The 21869-nt window shown below is 50.3% G+C and overlaps 1 protein-coding gene across 1 annotated transcript in view; it reads left to right on the top strand.

The window, feature by feature from the left end:
- Positions 1 to 19727, top strand: part of IGSF9B (immunoglobulin superfamily member 9B) — a 46878-nt gene extending 27151 nt beyond the window's left edge. The window contains exons 13-20 of the mRNA XM_042958851.1: positions 1595 to 1770; positions 2851 to 3077; positions 4005 to 4089; positions 6332 to 6493; positions 6868 to 6913; positions 7483 to 9132; positions 16809 to 16930; positions 19519 to 19727. Coding sequence (XP_042814785.1) covers positions 1595 to 1770; positions 2851 to 3077; positions 4005 to 4089; positions 6332 to 6493; positions 6868 to 6913; positions 7483 to 9132; positions 16809 to 16930; positions 19519 to 19727 — 2677 coding nt within the window. The remainder of the gene's footprint in view (positions 1 to 1594; positions 1771 to 2850; positions 3078 to 4004; positions 4090 to 6331; positions 6494 to 6867; positions 6914 to 7482; positions 9133 to 16808; positions 16931 to 19518) is intronic.
- Positions 19728 to 21869: the final 2142 nt, after the last annotated feature.

The raw sequence follows: 21869 nt of genomic DNA, 5'->3' as shown, positions 1-21869 counted from the left end.
ACTTCCTCCTTTTCAGACCTGCCTCATCTGGCTATGTATTCCCAGCCAGGCTCGATCAGGGCCTAGGAAGGAGGAAATATTCCTGTAGAGGGCAACTCATGGAGATTCAGGGAGAGCCCTTGATACACTAGTCAACATCAAGGGGGGTTAAGAGGAAGCTGCCCTCTTTCCCATCATGATGTTTTGGTGGGTACATCCTGAATATTCTGGATGTTTTGAGTTCTGACTAGGCAAACAACCTAGATGATGAGTGTGGGGAACTCTCTGAGTTGCAACCAGAACATCCTCCACCCCTTAATCTCTGTTCCTCCCAAGGCAAGGTGGGGGGCTGGGCGGGGGAGGGCTCCTGACAACCCTGCCAGGTGACTGCTGCAAGAATCATGGTGCTGCTGGGCAGCTGTGTGTCCAGGGAAGGGCCTTTGGCAAGGCCAAGCCATCTTTGGGGATGTCCAAGTGGCAGGTCTGGGTGTAGATTGGGGTTTCCCTCACTGCTTGCGGTCCTGCTCCATGCTGCTGCTCATCTGCACCGCTTTATCACACTTTGCTCACTTGCTTTGGTGCCCGGGGCGGTGGGGTGGGGGCGGGTGGGAAGGGTAGTTGCAAAGTTTGGGGAGGTCTTCTTCCCTCCTGTTGTTCTGATTGCCTCTGACTCTCCACGTATTGACTCAGACATTTGGCACTGGCCTCTTTTTGCTGTGCTTTTTGCTGCCTCAGCTCAAACTCCTAAGCATTCATGGTAGTGAGCATTTAAACCTAGAGGGAACCCCGTGAGCGGGCATCCACTAAGTTGTAGCTCAGGGCTGCAGGAAGAAAGCTGCCCAGGGTCTCAGTCCCATAGGATGATGTCTCCTCCCCATGGTGATCCCAGGGCACTGCACCTGGAAATAGCAGGGATGGAGAGTTAGGTGGGAGGTGTAGAACAAACGCTAACCTTCACCCCTAGTTCCAGGGTCCTCCATGCACAGTGTGACCTTGCCCTTGATTATGAGTTCTAACTGTTAAAGCCTTAAGGATCCTGGTCCTCACTGTGGGGAAATCCCTGCTCATTTTTGTCTTATACCCTAGGCTTCTTCAGGTGACTCAAACCTTGTTGGACTGATGAGCCCTCTGGGTTACTTTACTCCCTACTTTTCACTGTCCCTGGGAGGGTGGGCAGCTGAGGTCACCTGGATTTCTTCCCTAGTCCTGCCATTGCTGAATTGCTCATCCTCACTTCCCCACGATGGTACCTGCCTTGTTCCTACTGTCCTTACTCTCCCAAGGCAGATGTACTCTTAGGGCTGTGACCAGGATAAAGATCCCCCGCCCCCTAGTGCAATTGGTAGTTTGACCAGTATTGTAAGCCTCACTTATATCTAAGGGTTCCTTTTAGTAGAGGTGATGCCACTGGTGGCTGGCGACCGGTGTTAAAGACTGGCACAGCCAGAGTTGGGAAGGTCATCCCACCTTGGTCATTTCCTCTTTCTATCCTAAAGCCAGGGAAGGCCAGGTCTGCCCAGTGCCACCTCCTTGAGGACCTTGCATGCATTCTCGTGTCTCCAGTGTAACCCACCCCACCTCCTTGTCCCCGATCCTCTCTCTTTCTTTTGGCCAGGATGAAGCGGGCACAGTTTGGGCCCCATGACTGGCTATCTTTGCCAGTGCCACCGGGACCCAGCTGGTTGCTAGTGGATGCCCTGGAGCCTGAGACAGCATACCAGTTCAGCGTCCTGGCCCAGAACAAGCTGGGAACGAGCGCCTTCAGTGAGGTGGTCACTGTGAACACTTTAGGTGAGGACCCCGGGCTGGGATGTCTTGAGGATATTTCCTGGAGGATCTGGGTAAAGACGGTAATGGTGATGATCCTAGCAGATAACATTTACTTCTTACTATGTGCCAGGCACCTTGCTACATGCTTCAGGTAATCATGTCATTTGATCTCCCAAGAAGGACTTCTCATCCCATTCTTTGAGTTTTGCCTGGACCATAGTGCCTTGACCCACATCAGAGCACTTTGGGCCAGGTTCCTTTCAACATTTATCCTTCCTTGGTAATCCACATGTTTGCATCTTCCTGTGGCTTCACAGGGCAGGCTAGGAATCCTTCTTCCTCCTTCTGCACCCTTGCCTATTCTTTCCTCTGGCCCTTGGCCTCATTTGGTGGCTGGTGTGTGGCCAGTTCTCCCTGTCAAATCTTAGTCATGCTGACTCTTCCTTCCTGGACCCAGTGGCTTACTGCATTCCACCTGGAGAGTGGCCGTCAACAGGTGGCACCCCTCCAGCCTGTTCCTGGATCCTTTACTGCCACTAGGGGGTGCAGCAGTGATGGGATGCTTACCCCTGCTCTGGAGCTTTCCTCCTTGGCCTTTTTATTCCCCACCTGTGCCAAGAAGGCAATTGAGAGTAGACAATGTGCTATGAGAAGACAATTCTAGCTCCTTGGAAGAGAACATAAAATACATTTTGTAGTATCTTTTTAAAGATACTATCTTATTTAAAAGATTACATTTAATTCTCCCATCTCCTAACTCTCTACACGACCCCCCCCCCCCGCCCCACCCCGCCCCGGTGATTTCTGTTTTTTCTTTTTTTTTTTTTTTTTCCATTTGAGACACTTCATTCCCTCATCTATGTTTTTAGAAGTGCTGAGAAAGTAGGTTCTTGTGGCTGTGGGCCACTTCCCTTGGGTGAGGAGGGCTCTTTTGTGTGACACTCTTGTCCCTGAAATGACTCCTGCATGGCAAAGTGACCATTGCCTTGGGGCCACAGTGCCCTAGAGACACATGCTGAGCCAGAAGGCACTTTAGAGAGGTGAGGGTACAATGATCTCGGCATCGCCACATACCTTCCCTCTCTCCCCTCTGTGCCACAGCATTCCCTATCACAACTCCAGAACCCCTGGTGCTGGTTACCCCACCGAGGTGCCTCACAGCCAATCGGACCCAGCAGGGTGTGCTCCTGTCTTGGTTACCCCCTGCCAATCACAGCTTTCCCATTGACCGCTACATCATGGAATTTCGTGTCGGGGAACACTGGGAGACGTTAGATGGTGCCATCCCGGGCACTGATGGAGACTTCTTTGCCAAGGATCTGTCACAGGTGAGGTGTCCAGCCTTTCCTTGCTGCTGTTCCCAAATTCTGGAAGTGTCATGACTCTCTGGAGTCACTGAACGCTTTGAGTGAGGTGTACAAGTCAGGTGTACAAGGTGTACAAGGTGTACAAGGCTGAGCCATGTGCTGCCCCACACCGTGATTCCTTTATTCTCAGATCTGCTACCGAGGTCTGGGATCCGTAGATCATGGCAACTGGGGTCCTACAGACTCAGGACCAGTGTTTGGCAGTGGTGACTTTTATTGCCTTGAGGGCTTTTTCCACATACAGACATAAGCTGGAGCCAGGCAGAGCAGGTTAGGAGCCCAGATTGTGTAAATAGACAGTGACCTCATCTCCCTGCTAGGGGTCTAACTTGGGCTGGGTGAAGGATTTCCCAGAAGGATTGTCTTCTAGCTTTGCCCAGGGAAGGACCCCTGCTTTAACAATTTAGAGTCCTTAGAGGAATATACATACATACATACAAATATATATATATATATATATTCCAGCTGACCCCCTGCTTTAAACTTTGATGTCACTCTAGCTGGAGAGAGGAAACAGCTTATTATTACATGGATATAGATAGCCTCATCTATCTTTCTGTCTTCCTTCCCTGGACACTCATTTAATGATAGCATTGGGGCTCCTGAGAGCCTGTGTGAGCATCTCTTTCCAACTCTGCTTTCAGTGCCCTCACTTTTGTAGATTGAAATCTGCCATGGTAGGAGTATTTTTATCATGGAAATTGGCAAGTGCGTTTTTCAAATCAGGACTTTTTTCTTTTAACCTGAGAGCTGGTTGTTCAACACTTGCAGTATGCCACTGCTTTGGGTACCCCATTCCATGAAAGGTCATTGCAGGGTGGGTGTAGTGGTGGGTCAGTGGCTGTCTCAGATTTCTGGGCTGACAGGCTATTATCCCTGGGACTGTAGGACACCTGGTACGAGTTCCGGGTTCTGGCCGTCATGCAGGATCTGATCAGTGAGCCCAGCAACATTGCCGGTGTCTCCAGCACAGGTACTTGGGCTGGGGGGTTCTCTTACAACTGTGGGGGGTAAAAGCCACGTGGGAATCCCCCAGTGAGATAGCTAAAATGAGGAAAGAAGGCTGAATTGGAAACAACGGAGAGCTCTGGTTGAAGCTTGAGTTGTAGTGTTTCTTAAGGCCCTCCAACCCATTCTTCTGCATCCATGATGGACAGTATTTCTCCAACTAAAGAGCTGCATTTATGACACTTTCTAAAAGATAGCTGCAGAAAGAAATGTCGCTAATCTCATTATAGTTGTCAAAAATAACTTGACTTAAGTTCTTTTGCTATAAAATCCCTGTTTCCTCCAGTGTTGTCCTCTATAATGGGCTGGGGCAGTGAACTGGAGAGACAACAGGTCAGCACATATTTATTGAGTGCCTATTATAAGACTGCTTTATAATTATGGTGGTTTTATTTGGAAAATTACTGTTTGGTGTTGTTTCCCTCTACCCCTTCGTCTCCCTAGATTTTTTTCAGGCTAAATACAGCCAACTCCCTAGCATTTTCCCCATTTATCTTTCTTTGTCTTGGCCCTAGTCCCATTTATACACATCTTTCTCCGCTACAGTTCCTGCCTGAACACAGAAGAACCCCTCCCTTGCCCAGTGAAGTGGCTCCCTAGGTCTGGGAAGAGGCTTTTGCTTAGTGATCAAGCAATGGCACCATTTCCATGGGCACTGCTCACACAAAGACCTCTGGGACCAGTTGGCTCAGAGCTTGGCCAAGAAGCTCATGCAGTAGTACTCACAGAGCTATAGAAGCACCAGAGCAGGCAGACTTGGGGGAGGAGAAGGAAAGACTGAAGAGGCACCAGAGCCCTGGGGCAGTGGGGTGTGACTTCTGCATCATTCTAGGCACCATGGACCTTTCTTTCTTTCTTTCTTTCTTTCTTTCTTTCTTTCTTTCTTTCTTTCTTTCTTCCTCCCTCCCTCCCTCCCTCCCTCCCTCCCTCCCTCCCTCCCTCCCTCTTTCTTTCTTTCTTTCTTTCTTTCTTTCTTTCTTTCTTTCTTTCTTTCTTTCTTTCTTTCTTTCTTTCTTTCTTTCTTTCTTTTTCTTCTTTCATACAAAAGTCCTGCTATGGACACATACCTCTGTCGTGGCTTCCCTCTAGAGAAGAGACTCAGAGGAACAGGGAACAGAGTTTGCAGGATAGAAGATGTGAAGGTTTTCATCAGTGAACTATTCTGTGTACAGGGAAGATTCCTCATGAGTGAATGAAGGTGCAGCAACCTCAGCCCCCCTCCCCCCATCTTTAAGCCTCCCATTCCCAAAAGCTGTAGCATTCATTTGCCAACTCAACTCATCAGTGTGATTTGGGTTATTTTCATCCATCGTTATATCACCATAACAATGGGTTCCAGCCAAATATATCAGACTGCACAGAACCTAAAAAGTGGCACTTACTGTTATAACTGACTTTGAAGTAGGGTACAGTAGATGGGGTGTAGTCCTGGCTCCACTAACAAGCTGTGTGGATTTGGGCACAAAGTGAAACTCACTTCTTTACCTGTAAAATGAAGTGGGACCTGTGTTGAATGTCTGTGCTAGCTCCAGTATTCTGAACTTGAGATGATCAGTACGTGCTAACCTTCCCTGTAGAAGTTGCTTAGTTGTGCTATAATGACTTAGAAATAGACAGATCTGAATTCTGTGGTCACAACCTCTTCTCCCTGCTATAGCATTTTTCCCTCAAGGTACCTTCACATCTACACTCTCATTTTGTTAAGATGACATAGCAGAAGGCAGAAAATACCAACAGGAGGTCAGAGTAGCAGTGTTGTGGTTTGGGCACTGATCTGTAGTATCTATGTAAGCAACTTGCACAAACTCTGCCATGACAGTTTCTTTACCTTAGAAAATGAGAGCAATAGCATGTGCTCTGTCTCATTTGAGGGTATCAGGTAATATGCGTGAGAGCCCTTTGCAAACAGCAGTAGCCAACTATAGATTATTATTGAAATTATTACCCTTATGGGGTAAGGTATAGATGTGATTTCTTCTTTACAAGCTCTGTAGCTATCACTTGACTCCCATAAACTAGTCTTTTCTGTCTCTTCCCCATCTATACAAACCTCTTCAAGTGCTAGAGTTGAACATGGAGCCTGAGCTTTAACATTGTCTGTTCTACAGAGGTAGGGAAAAATACTTGGGAGGTAGTTGTCAGTGTAGGTGGGGGCTGTTATGGGAGGGAGGTAGGGAGTCATGTGTGTTCCTCGCCCCTCCCTGCAGACATCTTCCCACAGCCGGACCTGACCGATGACGGGCTAGCTCGGCCTGTGTTGGCTGGAATCGTAGCTACCATCTGCTTCTTGGCAGCTGCCATCCTGTTCAGCACCCTGGCCGCCTGCTTTGTCAACAAGCAGCGCAAGCGTAAGCTCAAGCGCAAAAAAGGTGGGTGTTTGCCCCCACCACCCTGCTCTACCTGGCTCAGTTTCAAATGCTCCCCATTGGGACAGAAGGTCCACTTTTAGCATGGTCTCCCTCGAAAAAAAGGGAAATTGGAATCTTATGGGTAGAACTACCAGCAGGACTTGATCTGGAAGAGGGAGTAAGGAAGAAGGATGCTGGGGAGGGTGTGCTGGGGCCAGAATGAGAGAGAAGGCAGGTGTAGTGGTGGGCACAGGACTCTGGACTGGACCCAAAGATGCCTAACATTGGAAGGGCTTGCTGTCCTATGTGGCTTTGCTCCAGCCCCTGAGGACACCTGAGATAAATTTTGTATCCCTGGCCTCAGTAGGGTCTCTTCCCCTTCTTTTTCCTTCCAGATCCTCCACTCTCCATCACTCACTGCAGAAAGAGCTTGGAGTCTCCGTAAGTGCCCCTGCTGTTGTGACGTATGGGCAGAGGGTTGAGGGTGGAGACAGGCAGGTGGTTTGTCTCACTCAGCCCCAAGACAAGTGTTTCCGAATTGTTTGCTGTTAACTGATCTGCACGGTAATTTTAAGTTGTCCACATTAACAGAGGGAGCAGTAGAGTGGACAGTCCAAATTAGCAGATAATCTCCTTAGCTTTGGAACGTGTTTGTTATTTTTTTTCATCCTAATAGATTTGCGTTCATAGTGTGTTTTGCTTAAGTTAATATTAAGATGGGCTTGCATTGCTTGAACACCCTGGAAATGAAGGTGACTAGACAGAGTGTGGCAGACAATAAGGGCAGGGCAGAATAAAAGTAGAAATGTGGGTGTTCATTCAAAAAATGGCCAGCACACATTTAGTGGAGAGTTGGCCAAGGTATTTCATGCCAAAATATGCAGCCCATCTGCACCCCTTTTCCTTAGTATTATCTTAGGTGTTTGTGGTTGTTTGTTAAGAGAAGAAAAAGAAGTGCAGGAGCAGGTGTGCCCTGCCTCACACTCCGGCTCCTTCAATCACCCCCACAGCCTGTCATCTGGCAAGGTGAGCCCTGAGAGCATCCGCACTCTCCGGGCCCCATCGGAGTCCTCTGATGACCAAGGCCAGCCAGCAGCCAAGAGGATGCTGAGTCCCACCCGGGAGAAAGAGCTGTCATTGTACAAGAAGACCAAGAGGGCCATCAGCAGCAAGAAGTACAGCGTGGCCAAGGCTGAGGCTGAGGCTGAGGCCACGACACCCATTGAGCTCATCAGCAGAGGCCCTGATGGCCGCTTTGTGATGGATCCCTCTGAGATGGAGCCTTCAATGAAGAGCAGGCGCATCGAGGGCTTTCCCTTTGCTGAGGAGACGGACATGTACCCTGAGTTCCGCCAGTCAGATGAGGAAAACGAGGACCCACTGGTGCCCACATCTGTGGCTGCCTTGAAGTCCCAGCTGACCCCTCTGTCATCCAGCCAGGAGTCCTACCTGCCACCACCAGCATACAGCCCTCGGTTCCAGCCCCGTGGGCTGGAGGGCCCCGGCGGCCTGGAAGGTCGGCTCCAGGCCACAGGCCAAGCCAGACCTCCCGCTCCCCGGCCCTTCCACCATGGCCAGTATTATGGGTATCTCAGCAGCAGCAGCCCTGGGGAGGTGGAGCCACCGCCCTTCTACATGCCAGAAGTGGGCAGCCCCTTGAGCTCTGTCATGTCCTCCCCACCCCTGCATACTGAGGGGCCTTTTGGCCACCCCACCATTCCTGAGGAAAACGGAGAGAACGCTTCCAACAGCACGCTGCCCTTGACTCAGACACCCACAGGAGGGCGCTCCCCTGAGCCCTGGGGTCGGCCAGAATTCCCCTTTGGGGGACTGGAAACCCCGGCCATGATGTTTCCCCACCAGCTGCACCCCTGTGACGTAGCCGAGAGTCTGCAGCCCAAGGCTTGCCTCCCTCGAGGACTGCCCCCCACCTCCCTGCAGGTGCCCGCGGCCTACCCGGGCATCCTGTCTCTGGAGGCGCCCAAGGGCTGGGCAGGCAAGTCGCCGGGCAGAGGCCCCGTCCCAGCACCGGCCTCCGCTAAGTGGCAGGACAGACCTATGCAACCTCTGGTGAGCCAAGGGCAGCTAAGACATACCAGCCAAGGTATGGGCATACCCGTGTTGCCTTACCCCGAGCCGGCTGAGCCGGGGGGGCACAGCGGCCCCAGCACATTTGGCCTGGACACCCGGTGGTACGAGCCCCAGCCCCGGCCCCGGCCCAGCCCCCGGCAGGCCAGGCGCGCCGAGCCCAGTTTACATCAAGTGGTGCTACAGCCCTCCCGGCTCTCGCCTCTGACCCAAAGTCCCCTGAGCTCCCGCACCGGCTCCCCTGAGCTTGCCGCCCGGGCCCGGCCCCGCCCGGGCCTCCTGCAGCAGGCAGAAATGTCGGAGATCACCCTGCAGCCACCGGCCGCTGTCAGCTTCTCTCGCAAGTCCACGCCATCCACCGGCTCCCCTTCCCAGAGCAGCCGCAGCGGGAGCCCCAGCTACCGGCCCACCATGGGCTTCACCACTCTGGCCACAGGCTACCCCTCCCCTCCGCCAGGCCCTGCAGGGCCTGCGGACAACCTGGATGTGTTTGGACAGACGCCTTCCCCTCGAAAGATGGGGGAGGAGCTGCTCAGACCAGAGCCCCCCCCACCGCCATTACCTACTTCAGGGTGAGTGTGAGCTGGTTTCTCCTGCCCACCTCCACCTGGTCATCTTCCACCCCCCATTCCTTACCTGCCCTCCACCCCTTCCATCAACCCAAATGACAGGGCTTGTCTGGACATGGTGCAGCATCCCTTCGGGAGAGTTCTGGTCTTGGCATCGACAGGGTGTGGTCATGGGGTTGAAGGTGGGGCTTACCTGCCCAGGTACCCTGCCAGGAGCATGAGGGATCTCCTCTACCCAGCCCAGAGATCTCAGGAGGCCCCCAGGGTGATGCGGAATGGACACACGTGGGCAAGGAGAGGAGGGTGTGGTGTGTCCGAGTGAGGGGTCACCTCAGTTACTCTTAGAGTGGAGAGCTCTCCATATCCCCGTGATCCTGGCTTTGGGGGTGGTTCCAGGGTTTACCCAGAGACCTTGTATCCAGCCTCCTTCCCTTCCCTGGGCTGTCCTCCCTGCTAAGCAGGACCCGGAAGCCTCATTTCCCTGGACCACCAGGCCTGTGGTCTCCTCTTCCCAATCTCCTGCCCATAGCAGCCTAGAGAGCGCCGGGCCCCTCCCACAGACTCTCCAGGGGGCACTCCTGGAGGCTGGGAGCAAAATCTCAGGCCTGTGAGCTGTGTGCCTGGAGCCACATACCCTACCCCAACCTGTGTGCCTCACAGGAAGCGGCAGACAGACAGACAAACAGACAAGCTCCTGCGACCAGCCTGCCTGAGAGGGCACACACTAAACTGTAGCAGCTGGTATTCCAGGTACCAGAGTCAGCCTGGATGCCCGTCTGTGCCTCTCTTTCTCTCATCTTTCTTCCCTGGCCCTCCTCTTCCTCCTCCTCCTCCCCCTCCCCCTTCCTTCCTCCTCAAGTCTGGTTTTCTGTCTGTCTTTCTTCCTTCTCCATCTTCTTTGGGTTGGCCCGACTTGCTCCAAAGGGCTTACCACATCTCTGTAGTGCCCCCGGTCCCTCCTGCCCTCCCTCCCACTCTCTCTTTCTCTCTGGTTCCGTCCTTTGGTCTCTTTTCTTGATGTGGCCGCCTGTGCAGGGGAGCAGAGTGTTCCAGAGGAGGCTGGTCTGGTGGTAGGCAGGATGGGAGGCGGTTGGAGAGGAGGGAGCCCAGCGCCCTTCCCCTGCCCCATGCACTCCCACCCTCTCTGGTACCTGGAAGTACAGCCTCCCCTCCCACGCCCCCCTGCTCCTGGCAGGTGGAGAAGGTGGAGGAGAGCTCTAGCTAGGACGCCAGGCGTGGCGCGCCCACGGGACCCCGTGCCTCTGTCTGTGCAGGAGATGCTGTGCGCCGCAGCCCTGTCTGTGCTTTGTGCAGCGCCCATCTGCCTCGTCCATCGTGCCGTCTGGTTCTCTGTCTCTCTCCTCTCCTTCCCCTCACCCCATTCTCTGGCCTCGCTTGTGGTTCTCTGGCCCCTGTGCTCCTCCCCTCCTCCCCTCTGGGTGTGCGTGGGTGGTTCCCCCACGGCCCGTGTTGATAACTGCTTTGTTTCTGATTGATCTCAGCTATCTGGGCAGTGTTGTCGAGACAAGCCTCTCCTCAGCTCAATAGGTAAGGGAGCTCCGCGGCTGGGGTGGGGCGGGGGGGTGGACAGGCGGACGGGGCTTCGGCAGGGCCATCGCTTCCTTTACAGGGGAATCCAAACCATGTCCCCTCACCCCCTCTGTGGGCGGCAGCCTCTGCTGCTCTGTTCCCACGGCTTCTGGGTTCCCCACATCATGCTGCTCCAACAGCCTCACCAGGCCACGCTCGGGCACCGCCTAGCTGCAGCTTCTGATTCCCACCCCACATGCCAAGCCTGTCCCAGAGCCTCTCTGCAGTTTTCCTCACTCAGATCCCTGCTGCCAACACACCCAGGGCCTCCCACAGAAGCCCCCTGAGACCCTGCATGTACCCCAAGGGGCCTAGAATGCCTAAATCTGCTTTGCATCTCTGCACCTCTGGAAACGTCAGGGCCACACTCATATCCAGAAACAGACCCCCTTCTGCCCTCAGGCATAGCACCACCCCCTTCCTTCCTAGACCCCGCAGAGACTCAGATCTTCCCCTCAGGTTGCTGGTCCCTCACAGTCTTCTTGGGATCTTACTAATATTCTCAAGGAGCACAGGGTTGGGGTGTGGCCCAGTTCCTTCCCTCAATAGCTGGGTCTTCCTTAGGACCAGGTCACCTGTAGTCCTGTGAGGGCAAGGGCAGGGAAATGTCACCATTTCCCATGTTCCTTGCCCTCTATAGCCCATTCTTGGTTGTTACAGGACTGAGATGTAGACCTCGCCCTCAGGCTTACATAGCTTCCAAGGTCCCTGTAGTAGTCACTCCTGATCTCCTTGGGTCAGAGCTCTAGGGTCTTGGGAGGATCTTCCCAGGGAGAGAGGACAGGCTTCCCCTGGGCAGGAAGAAATTGAGCAGTAAAGCACTGCGCTCTGCTCTCCACTGAGGTTGGTCCTCTTCTGGCATTCTCCCAGGTGGAAATCTAGGAACTTGGGCATTTTAGAGGGGTATTGAGTCCCTTACAGAGGCTTAGGGTCACCTGAGACTCACTGTCTCTCATGGTGACTAAGATACTTCTTTTTTCCATGGACGCCATTGGCTGTACTTCTGGGAACAAGCAGTGTGGAGTCAGGAGAGCCTCCTGGTTTCCCTAGGTGAGAAGCATCGGCATCCCTTGCCCACCTAGTGATGTCAAGGGAGGCTGATTATCCGAACTCAGAACTATAAATCTTCAGTCATAAGAGTGGCCTCCCATAAGGAGGACTGGGATGCTGTGCCATTTCTTTATGATCTGTAGCTATAACATTGTAGCAGCCAAGAGGCCCTGGGATCGCGTCTGCTGCTGGTTGGGTGCCACAGTGCAGCCATTAGTACTGGAGAGAGCAGGGAGGGTGTCAGGAAGTAGTTATGAGCCTTCCTTCATGAGGAGCCTCCTGTGGCCTACTGGGTGGGTGCTCCAGGGGATGGTGACTGGACCATCCTCCACCTTCATTACTCTCTCTCCCTGAACCCTAGTTGTGACCCCTCTGTCACGCCCAGAGAGGTGATAGCACCAAGACCAGTTCTCACTCCACTCTTGGAAAATGCCTGGACCTCATTCCCCATTGTTACTGCCACTCCCCTCACCCAGCTGTTGATCCCTGTCTCCACAATGTCCCCACTGCACCAGGTCTGAGAGCTGAGCTATCATACTCTCACTGCTGTGGCAAACCCAGAAACCAAGGGCAGCGACGAGGGAGATTTGGTTCCTTGGGGCCTGGCCAGTATCCCCAGCCTAGGAGAATAAAGTGCTCCCCGCAGCCTCGGAGTTAGACCTTGATGGTGCTGGGCAGCAAGAGCCACCGCTCACTCCTGCTTGCTGAGAGCTCCCTGGGCGCGGTAGCTGCTGGGGCCATTGGGAAGCGTCAGGCTCCTCTTCAGACGCTGTCTTCATGCTGCGCCTTTGCATGTGTCTCCACTCGGTCTTGCTTGAGAAGATGTGACACGTCTTGTCTACGTTCGTTCTCGCTCTGTTCCTGTTTCCTTCAGTCTCTCTCCTGTTCCTTCTCCCCAAACCTGCAGTTGTCTTCCCGCCTCTCCTCCTCCTCTCTCTCTCCCCTTTTTCTCCTCTTCCCAACTCCCACCTCAGAGCGGGGAGTTGTATTGCGTGGACCTGCCCCTTCTGTGGCCGTCTGGGAGGCTGGTGCTTCTCTCGGCTCCCTCTCTCATACCAGTAGCAACCCTCTTCTCACACCACCCTTGAATCCCCTGTCCTGTTAGTGCCGACTTTGGCCTCTAATCAGGTGGGTCTGGGAGGATGGATGGGCCCCCTTTTCCTGGTGAACTGCAGGAAGGAGCTCCCATTTGGAAACAAATCTCTCCTGAGTTCTGAGGCCAAACACTGAGTTCTGACCCCACTAGAAAGTGGGGTGGATGCTGGGTGGATGCTGACCTTCACAATTCTGGCTTTCTGCTTTGTATATGGAGAATGAAGTGACCTTTTTCCTGGCTATGCCTCATATGTGAGTGGATTTCCTCAGCCTCTGCTCTAGTCTAAGGTCAGACAAGCAGAGTCTGCTGTCAGGCAATCATGAAGAGGATGAAAACGCTCCTTAAATCACTGCCTCTGCTGACTGGGACAGGCAGCTGCAAACTGTGTTGGAATGGTCAGCCCTCAGTGCAGTAAGAGTGGGAAATGTCCCATGGATTTTAACTTTTCTGTCCTGTGGCTTTGCCTGCTTTTTGAACCTTTTTGACTGTGTCTTTTCTTCACTATTCTGGGTAAGCACAGAGCTAAGCAGCCAAGGCCCCTGGGCTAAATGATTGTGATTTGGGTTTCTTATGGATTTTATGAAAAGAGAGAGAGAGAGAGAAAGTGAGAAAGTAAATTCCAGGCATTCTTTGGTGGTTCTGAACTGCAGAGAAACATCAGTGGGACAGAGCACTGGAGATTAGGGGAAACCCCATATGACAAGGAAGATCCAGAAAATCCCTTAGGCTTTTAGGCCTCATATTTTTACTTCCTGGGAGGAGGAGAGCCCCAGAGTTTGCTGGATTTTAGAAGAATTGAGTTTGGGAAGAGAACTGTGACCTCCATTTCTTGGAGAGCCCAGGGTTGGATGCTGTTCTAACAGGGTAACCTACTGGTCAACCTCAAATTCACGTACCAACTTTATTCCAGGGATAGGATGAAGTTGCTTAACCCAAGCTTCCCACTGTCTTGAGAGACACCATCACCCAAATGTCATTTTCTGATAGTTCCTGCTGTGAGCTTGACTGGGGATAAGGTCACCCTTCCTAGAAAAGAGAGGCAGTTTGATTCCAAAAGGCTTTACATGATGCAGGTAAAGTTTGTTGGACCACATTCCATGTGTCTTTTCTGTATAATTTGCTTAAAATAAAGATCCATTTTACACCCCACCCCTTCCAGACACACTTGCTTTTATTTTATTTTTTTCTCCTGCATCCATAGAGTGTCTTGGTACCTTGAGGAGCCTTCTGTCATGTTTCTGTGTTTGAGCCCTGAGCCCAAAGCAAAAACAGGTGGATAGCAGGTGTCCTGGAAGGGCTGGAGCTTGGCTGTTTCACAAGGGAAATTTGGCTTATCCTTCTCAATGGATCATTACCATTTGGGAATTTTTGCTTGAAGATATAACATCAGTCAGCTTTTTCCAATCCCTGGTCTGTCTTACCCTGACTGTGCCACTGAAACAGAGATTGTCAATGACTATAACAGCAGGGCACACTGATTTCTCAGGTGAGGTATGGAAGCACTGTTTTTCTTCTAGATAGATTCTGTACCTGTTTTCTTTAGGAAGAAGTTAGAAGAGCAGTTTAGCCTAATGTTAAGAATCTTGGCTCTATCACATAATAACTGGATTATCAGACAAGCTGCTTAACCCTCCACATTCAGTTTCTCCCTATGGAAAAAATAGGATCAGTATAGAATTTACCTTTTAAGGTTGTTGCAAGGATTAAAGAGAACTATTGTAAAAAACATAGATCAGTACTTGCATGGTAAGTGGTAAATAAATGCTATATAAGGGAAATGATAAAAGTAATGATATGTTAATTTTCATATATCTCTGGATGTTTTACCTGGCTTGGAGAATCCCTAGGAATTTTTGGGGGCACCCTGAACCAGTTTCTCTTATGCCCTCATAGGTCACCCTGGATTATGTCATTTAAACACTGCTCTCTGGATCCACTTGCTTGTCATATGCCTCTTCAGACCATGCATCATTCACCTTGTGTGGTCTTTCTGAAAAGGCTGGCCAAGACCAGGGGAGAGGTAAACTGAATGGCGGATTCATACCTTTGATTTTCCTTTTAGGCAGCTGAAGAAGTTCTAGTCAAGGATGAGAAGGGGGTGAGGACATTCTACCAGCAGTGCAAAGTCATGCTCCCTCATACCCTGGCCATCTCTACCCTTTGCCTGCCTTCCAGATTCCCTGGCAGCAGCACCTGCTATATAGGATCTCTGTGGGTAGAGTTTAAAAGAGGAGGGGATGGGGAATTGGTGGGTTGGGGCTTTGGGGATGGAAGACTGACTTCTATTGGTGAGTTGGACTTCTCTACGAGATGAGACCATGTGTTGCCTGTGTGTGCATGTAGGTGGGGCCCCCTAGCCCTGTGCTATCAGGGGGAAATCTACAAGTTGTTTCTGACCTGAAATTTGGAGGAGAGTCTTGATACTTTATTTACTAAAAGACTGTGGACTGATGATATCCATCAAAGAAGATGGAGGTTTCTTCATTGCCAGTTAATTCAGGAAACCCCAGAGACCAGAGGCTTATCAACAATTAGTCTGTAAGTTTTTTCTTCCTTCATCCCCACAAATGTGGCCAATACTGGGGAGATGGGGCTGCAGACCTCCCATCCTGCTGTCATTTGTTGTTCGATCTCAAATTGCTTGTTGCTCACCACTGGGGACTTCTTTTCCCCTCACAGGGTTGGCTGTCCTACTCCCTTTAATCAGAATTTACTCAAAACCAGTTGTGACGGAGATGGAAAAAGGAGATGTGGGGATTGAGGAAGAGTGTGATTCACCTCAGTCCACCATGGTCCTAGAATGTCCCTACTTCCCTGATGGTGTGCTAAAGCCAGCACCGGCGGGAAAGAAAGAGCGACTCCTCTCTCTCTCCCTTTATTCCTCAGGCTCCGAGTTTGGCTTACTTTGAGAAGAAATGACATTTATAACATACAAGTCTTCTAGATTTGCTTTTATGACTTTTGAAAAATTCTCTCCAGTATGCACAGATTGTCACAGAAAGTCCATCCTCCCAGCTACCTTTGGTTCCCTTTGTCACATGGGCTGCACAGGCTCCAGTCAAATTGTGGACTTCGTTCTAACCTCGTAGTTGATCCATCAGGCAAATGACAGCATCCATTCTGCAGCTGGGGGAGAAGGAGAGACTGATATACATGGTGTCTCTCCCAACCCTGGTTTCTCCACTGAATCTTAAAATGTAGAGATTCACTAGACACTTGCTACTGATGGCAAGGAATTTGGACACTAACCATCATAATCTATTTTTACCTTCTTTTATTTGCTTACATGGCTGATGGCATCTGAGCCTAGATTGCAGAGGGTCAGGGAGACACTCCTGCTGAAATGTTGGTAGATGGCAAGTATCTGTTACTTTTAGCTGCTAGGGCTCTGCCTGCCTTTTATAGATGGAGAGGAAGAAGCCCAAAGAAGCTGGGTTTTATGTACCTCCATCTCACTTGATATTGGGTTTCTCATTTAGCCCTGGCCTTCTCTTTTTGGAGGAGGACAATTAATTGGGGTGGGATTACTCACCTACTGCTTTAATCTGCCTTTTTACTTTTCACTTAAAGGTCTTGGTTGTGAGGATTTCTGAGAGCTTTGGACATTGAAGCTGCTTTCTTCTCTGACCTTCCTCCTCCATGTTTGAGTGATATGGGCTGGGGCTCACTATTAAAGTTTCTTTCTCCCTCTCTCTCCCTCTCTTAGGTCTTCTGGTTTCCATCTGAGGTAGTCCTCCCACTGCTGGAGCTTTCTACTGGGTTTTCTCCCTTCCAGGAGCAATCAAGAGGCTGATGGATGTCAAGGAAACATTGTGGATATCTGGGACTCCATAGAACTGTACTCTGTCCTCCTGTGGGTCGGCTATGTGGTTTTCTTCCAGCCCCTCTTCAAAAGCTTCCTCTTCTGGGAGCTGACCTGTGCCTCTCTAATTGTCCCTTCCAGAACACATCCACCTGCACCTGGGCATGCTGCTGCACCTGAGAGGCTGGAGGCTCTGAAATACCAACGGATAAAGAAGCCCAAAAAGTCATCCAAGGGCTCTTCGAAGTCAAAGAAACGATCCGGTAAACGGCGGATCCTCTCTTTCCAGTTCTCTCTGCCTTTATTATGGGATTGTTTGGCTCAGGGTCCCAACCTTGGGTTTTCTCTAGAATTAAAAATTTTTTTTTTCAATGTTTATTTTTGAGAGAGAGAGAAAGAGAGAATGACACAGAGTGCAAGCAGGGGAGGGGCAGAGGAAGGAGACACAGAATCCAAAGCAGGCTCCAGGCTCCAAGCTGTCAGCACAGAGCCCGATGTGGGGCTCAAACTCACGATCATGACCTAAATAGCATGTTTTTTTTTTTAGCATAAATACTATAAATAGCATATTTTCTTTTCTTTTTTGTAATATGCCTTTTGGAAATATCCCTATCTCCTTATATATTTCTTCTCTATTATTTCAGACCTTTTAGTTGGACATGGGAATTATGGGGTCCTACTCAGTGCTTAAGGGACATTGTGGCATGGACCCAGCCTCTGCTGGATGACCAAACTTTTCTCAGTGAGATAGAATGAAATCTCCTTACCTCATATAAAGGACATTTCCATTGAAATATGTCTGTTTATCCACCAGTGATAGATGGCTTCTAAGATTGTGCAAAAATAATTCAGCCCTTTTTTACACTTAGAAAACTATTTAATATTTATCATGTACTTTTTACCAATAGTTTTAGGAATCTTATGATAGGCTGTCAAAAAAAGACAGCTGCACAGTTTCCTTGCAGATCTTTAATAACCACTGGAGAGTAACTTTCTTCGGAGACTGGGAAAGTGTCCTGCAGAGGCCCCTGGACTCTCTGGAAGACAGTGAGCACTTGTCTCTCAGTTAGCCTTTGGGTGGTGCTATTATCCTATTAGTTTATAGATGGGAATCCTGAGGCAGAAAAGAGGAAGAAGCTTTTTTTTAGGGTTTGGGTGAGAAATTGAGCCCAAAGCTGAATGTTCAACCTATTTAAGCTCATTGCAGTTGAAGTCACATGTACCCACCTACGTACATATCTATTTTTTTTTTAACAAAAAGAGCCACATCAGTTTTTTTCCCTCTTGTTCTGTTACAGTGTCCTGTGCCCCATAATATGTTGATGGCTCCCAAATGTTTCTAGCCCCAGTCTCTTCCATAAGCACAAGTCTCATATTTCCAGTTGTCTGTTGAACATGTGCTTAGATGTTTTATAAGCCTTTGAAATGTCCAAAATAAAGTTATTGATTATCCTCTCCAAATCTGCATCTCTTCACTTCTCCCCCAACCTCACAAATGGCACTGCTGCCTACCTCACTGCTTGGGCTCCTTCAGCCTTGCTTTTCTTGCTCTCACGTGTCCTGTGCAATCTACTTGGTAAGGTCTGTGGGCCCAACTTTTACAGTATATCCTAAATCCACCTCAACTGCTAAAACTAAATTCTGAGTTACTCTCATCCCCACCCTGATTATTGCAGTGACTGCCTCACTGGTTATCCTGCTCCATCCTCGCTCCTTCTATAACATATTCTACACCCAGAAACTGAAGTGATCTTTAGAAAATGTAATAGCATCCTCTTTCAGCCATGGCAGTGTGCACACACACATGCACACACATGAACACATGAGCACACACCTGATTAAAACCTTCCAGAAATTTCCTGCTGCAACCAGAGCAGATTTCAAACTGATTACGATACTCTTCTCTGTCTTTCCTGTCTCTGTCCTCTGTTCATTCTGCTTCATCTGCAATAGCCTTCTGTCTTTGAAATGTGGCACATTGGCTCTTAACCCAGGGGTTTCACATTTTCCCTTCCTTCTGTTGGTAACACTTCTCCCTCGGAGCTTCAGAAGGCTCCATTTAAGACTCAGGCATGACTCCTTCCAAGAGTAGAAGTGTGCATCAGTCATTGGCTCTCACATGGCCCTGTTTTCAGCTTTCTTTGTGCTGCTATCGGTATCTGAAAATTTCATTTCTGTATTTTTTAAGTCTGTAATGTTTGTTTCTTCCTCCTCACCCCACATTTAAGTATAATCTTCTAGAAACCCAGCGCTTTACTGCCCTTTCTGCAGAAGGCCCATGAGGCACAGGAGTGGCCCTAGAAGTCTTGGAAGCGCCAGGCCTGGTTCTATTGCAGGGATTGAAATCTTGGGCAAAGTCCATCATTTCTGGGGGGGCCAGGGGAGGGGTGAAAAAATGAGTCCCAACCCATTCTTAGATTCCTTGATCCCCAACACCTAGAATGATGCTTGGTACCCAAGTGGCACTAAAAAAGAAATACTGATATTACTGTAATAAAAATAAAAGTATTTCTAGTAACTACTAGATAACAGATTTAAACAAATATACTAAATATTAAATAAAAGATTAAAAAATGCCAATTGACTAGACCTATGCTACTATCCTACTTTCTCAGCTCAGTACAAGCAGGGAGCAAGTGTATGTGGTTGGTTACCCATATAACCAACATGGGGATCTCTGCTGTAGTGACCTCCAGGCCCTGCTACACTCAGCGATTCTCGCTGTCATACTAGAAAGCCAGGATAGATGTCCCAGCAGATGAAAAAGGTGAGTGTGTGAGGTGACAATCTTCCTTTTCACCCACTTTATTTTCTTCCCATTTGTTTGGTGCACCTGTTCCCTTCTCTCTAGACGGTTCTGCCTCCCAGGCTCAGCAGCTTCCAGACTCCCAGGTTCTGTGGCCCGATGAAGCCGTCTGCCTCCGAAAGAAGAAGAGACACTCTCGGCCTGACCCTTTTGCCCGCCTCTCAGACCTGTGCCACCGCCAGCTTCCGGAAGACCAGACGGCGATTCTCAACAGCGTGGATCATGATGACCCTGGCCATGCCACCCTGCTGTGACACGACACAACTCTAAGTGTTCCCTGAGTGGCAGTGCTGGGCTGAGGGGCAAGGGAGGATGAGGGTGTGCCAGCAGGCGGGCAGTTTCTGGGGCTGCTCTGACCTTTGTTCTGTTCATTCTGCCTCTGGCCAGAGTGGAACCTCTGAATCCTGGCCATCCGGTCTCACTTTCAGGACAGAAGGCCAGGGGCAGACCTGTAGGTAGAGATCAGAAAGTGAACCAGGGACAGGGAGAGATCTGCCTCCTTCCCACCTCTCCCCTCTTCCCTGGCTTGATTTTTCTCACCTCTTCAAATATCTTTGGAAGTGAAGAAGGGGAAAGCAATGGCTTTTACTGCTCTCTGCTTGTGTTTCAGTTTCTCAAATCCTGGAAGAGGGCTGGACTTCCATCCCATCTTCCAAATCTACATATATATAGATATAGATACAAATGCATATGTATGTAGTTTGTGGGCTTCTCTATGTATATATATGTACATTGAAGCAAAGTGCTGTTTATTTCTGTGGTCAGTGAAGGAAGGAGGTAGAGGGCAGCAGACTGCTGGGGTTTGTGAGTAGGACTGGCTGAGAGCCAGCTGGGCATCTGATATCCGTCCTGGGTATTCTTCCTTCTGAAACAGGATTCATGGCTTCTCAGCTGAACTCTACCTTCTCCTGTCCAGAGCAGAAATGGGTCTTCCAATGCTTCCTAGCTGCCTGCTTTGGGGGTTCAGCAATGAGTTACCACAGAACTAAACACAAGCCTTTATTTCTTGGTTCCTGGGTGAAGAAAGGGTAGCCAGCAAAGGGCCAGACTGGCATCTTTCTTCCTTCCACAGTTTGTCCCATGCTGTGGAAGTAGAAGCTGCTTAGTAGTGGGGCCAAGAAATAGGTCCTGATGCACAAACTCGAGCTGATTCGTCAGTCCCCTTTGGTCCAGCCAGGGCCAGAAGCCCTGTGGCCAAAGTGCTTCCCGTTCCGGAGCCATCTGTTCTGAACACCAAGCTGCCGCGGCTCTATTTATATCCGGCCTCTGGCTCGGCACCCTCTGGAGCGCTGCTCCAAAGGCACTGATTGGATTCCTCCTTTCCTTTTGTGGGAGCTAATTCCCCAGATTGATTAATTGCCACTTGTGGGGAGCCCGCCTGCGTCTCCTTTCCATCTCTCCACGTGCTGCCTGCAGACTCTTCTTTGCCCTGGGCCCTCCTGCATTCCGTGGACCCAAGCTCCAACAGGATGGGATCACATGAAGCTAGGGTGCCTCAGATTTCCAGATTCTGGGGCAACTCTGGATCCCCTCTCTTCCCTCAGTTTTATTTCTGTGGAACTGGCTGAGGCAAAGGGATGAAGGTAGAAGGGTGATAGGTAGGGGCCTGGGCTCTGGTCCTTTTTCTGCCAAAATCTTGTCCTAGTTCAAACTATTAGCACCCAGAAGCTTCTGTGCAGTCATCTTACAGTGACTAAAGATGCATCTCCAGTAAGATAATGGTGCTGCCCAAGAGCAGGACAGAAGGTCCTGAAGATGGATAGGGGTGCATCTGCTCTTTCCCTTCTTCTTATGCAGGAGCCTGTGTCCTGACTACCTGGGAATAAAGGTGGCTGTCAGGTTCCTTGAAGTATTTCCTTCTTGGTGCTGTTGTCTTGGTGGGTTTGGGGACATCTACCTCTCCCCAGTTACCTGCTTGGATGTTGGCCAGGTCAAAGCTCTAGAGGCTTCTGCTGGTCTCACTGCAGTTGCTACTGGTTTAGCCCACATGACCTCAGCAAGGGGGGCTCTGAGCGCTAGGGAGCTTCTCCCTGCTGGGAACTTCCATCTTAGGGAATGGATTCTTCTCTGCCACACAAGCCCTGGTGCTTCCTTTCTCTTGCCTAGAGAGTGGGGACCGACTCCACTTTTGGGGTCTGACTACATGCCACATAACCATGGTTCCTTTCTAAGGGCAGTGAATCATGGTGACAGAGGTGGGAGAGGGCAGTCTCTGGCCCTCATCTTGTTGACTGCCCCACTGCTCTGGACTGGGCCTTGCACCCTTGGGGTGGAGCTTCGACCTTCTGGCCAATGCACTTCTCCTGGCATCCAAGACCACTTTACCACCAGGTGGCAGTTCCAGCAAAACAGAAAAGCGGAGGTCGGGTGACTGTCTGCTTTTCAGAGGCAGCACT

This window comes from Panthera tigris, chromosome D1, assembly GCF_018350195.1.
Source record: "Panthera tigris isolate Pti1 chromosome D1, P.tigris_Pti1_mat1.1, whole genome shotgun sequence".
NCBI classification, from domain to species: domain Eukaryota; kingdom Metazoa; phylum Chordata; class Mammalia; order Carnivora; family Felidae; genus Panthera; species Panthera tigris.
The sequence above is the reverse complement of the archived record's forward strand: the minus strand, read 5'-3'. Positions and strand labels throughout refer to the sequence as shown.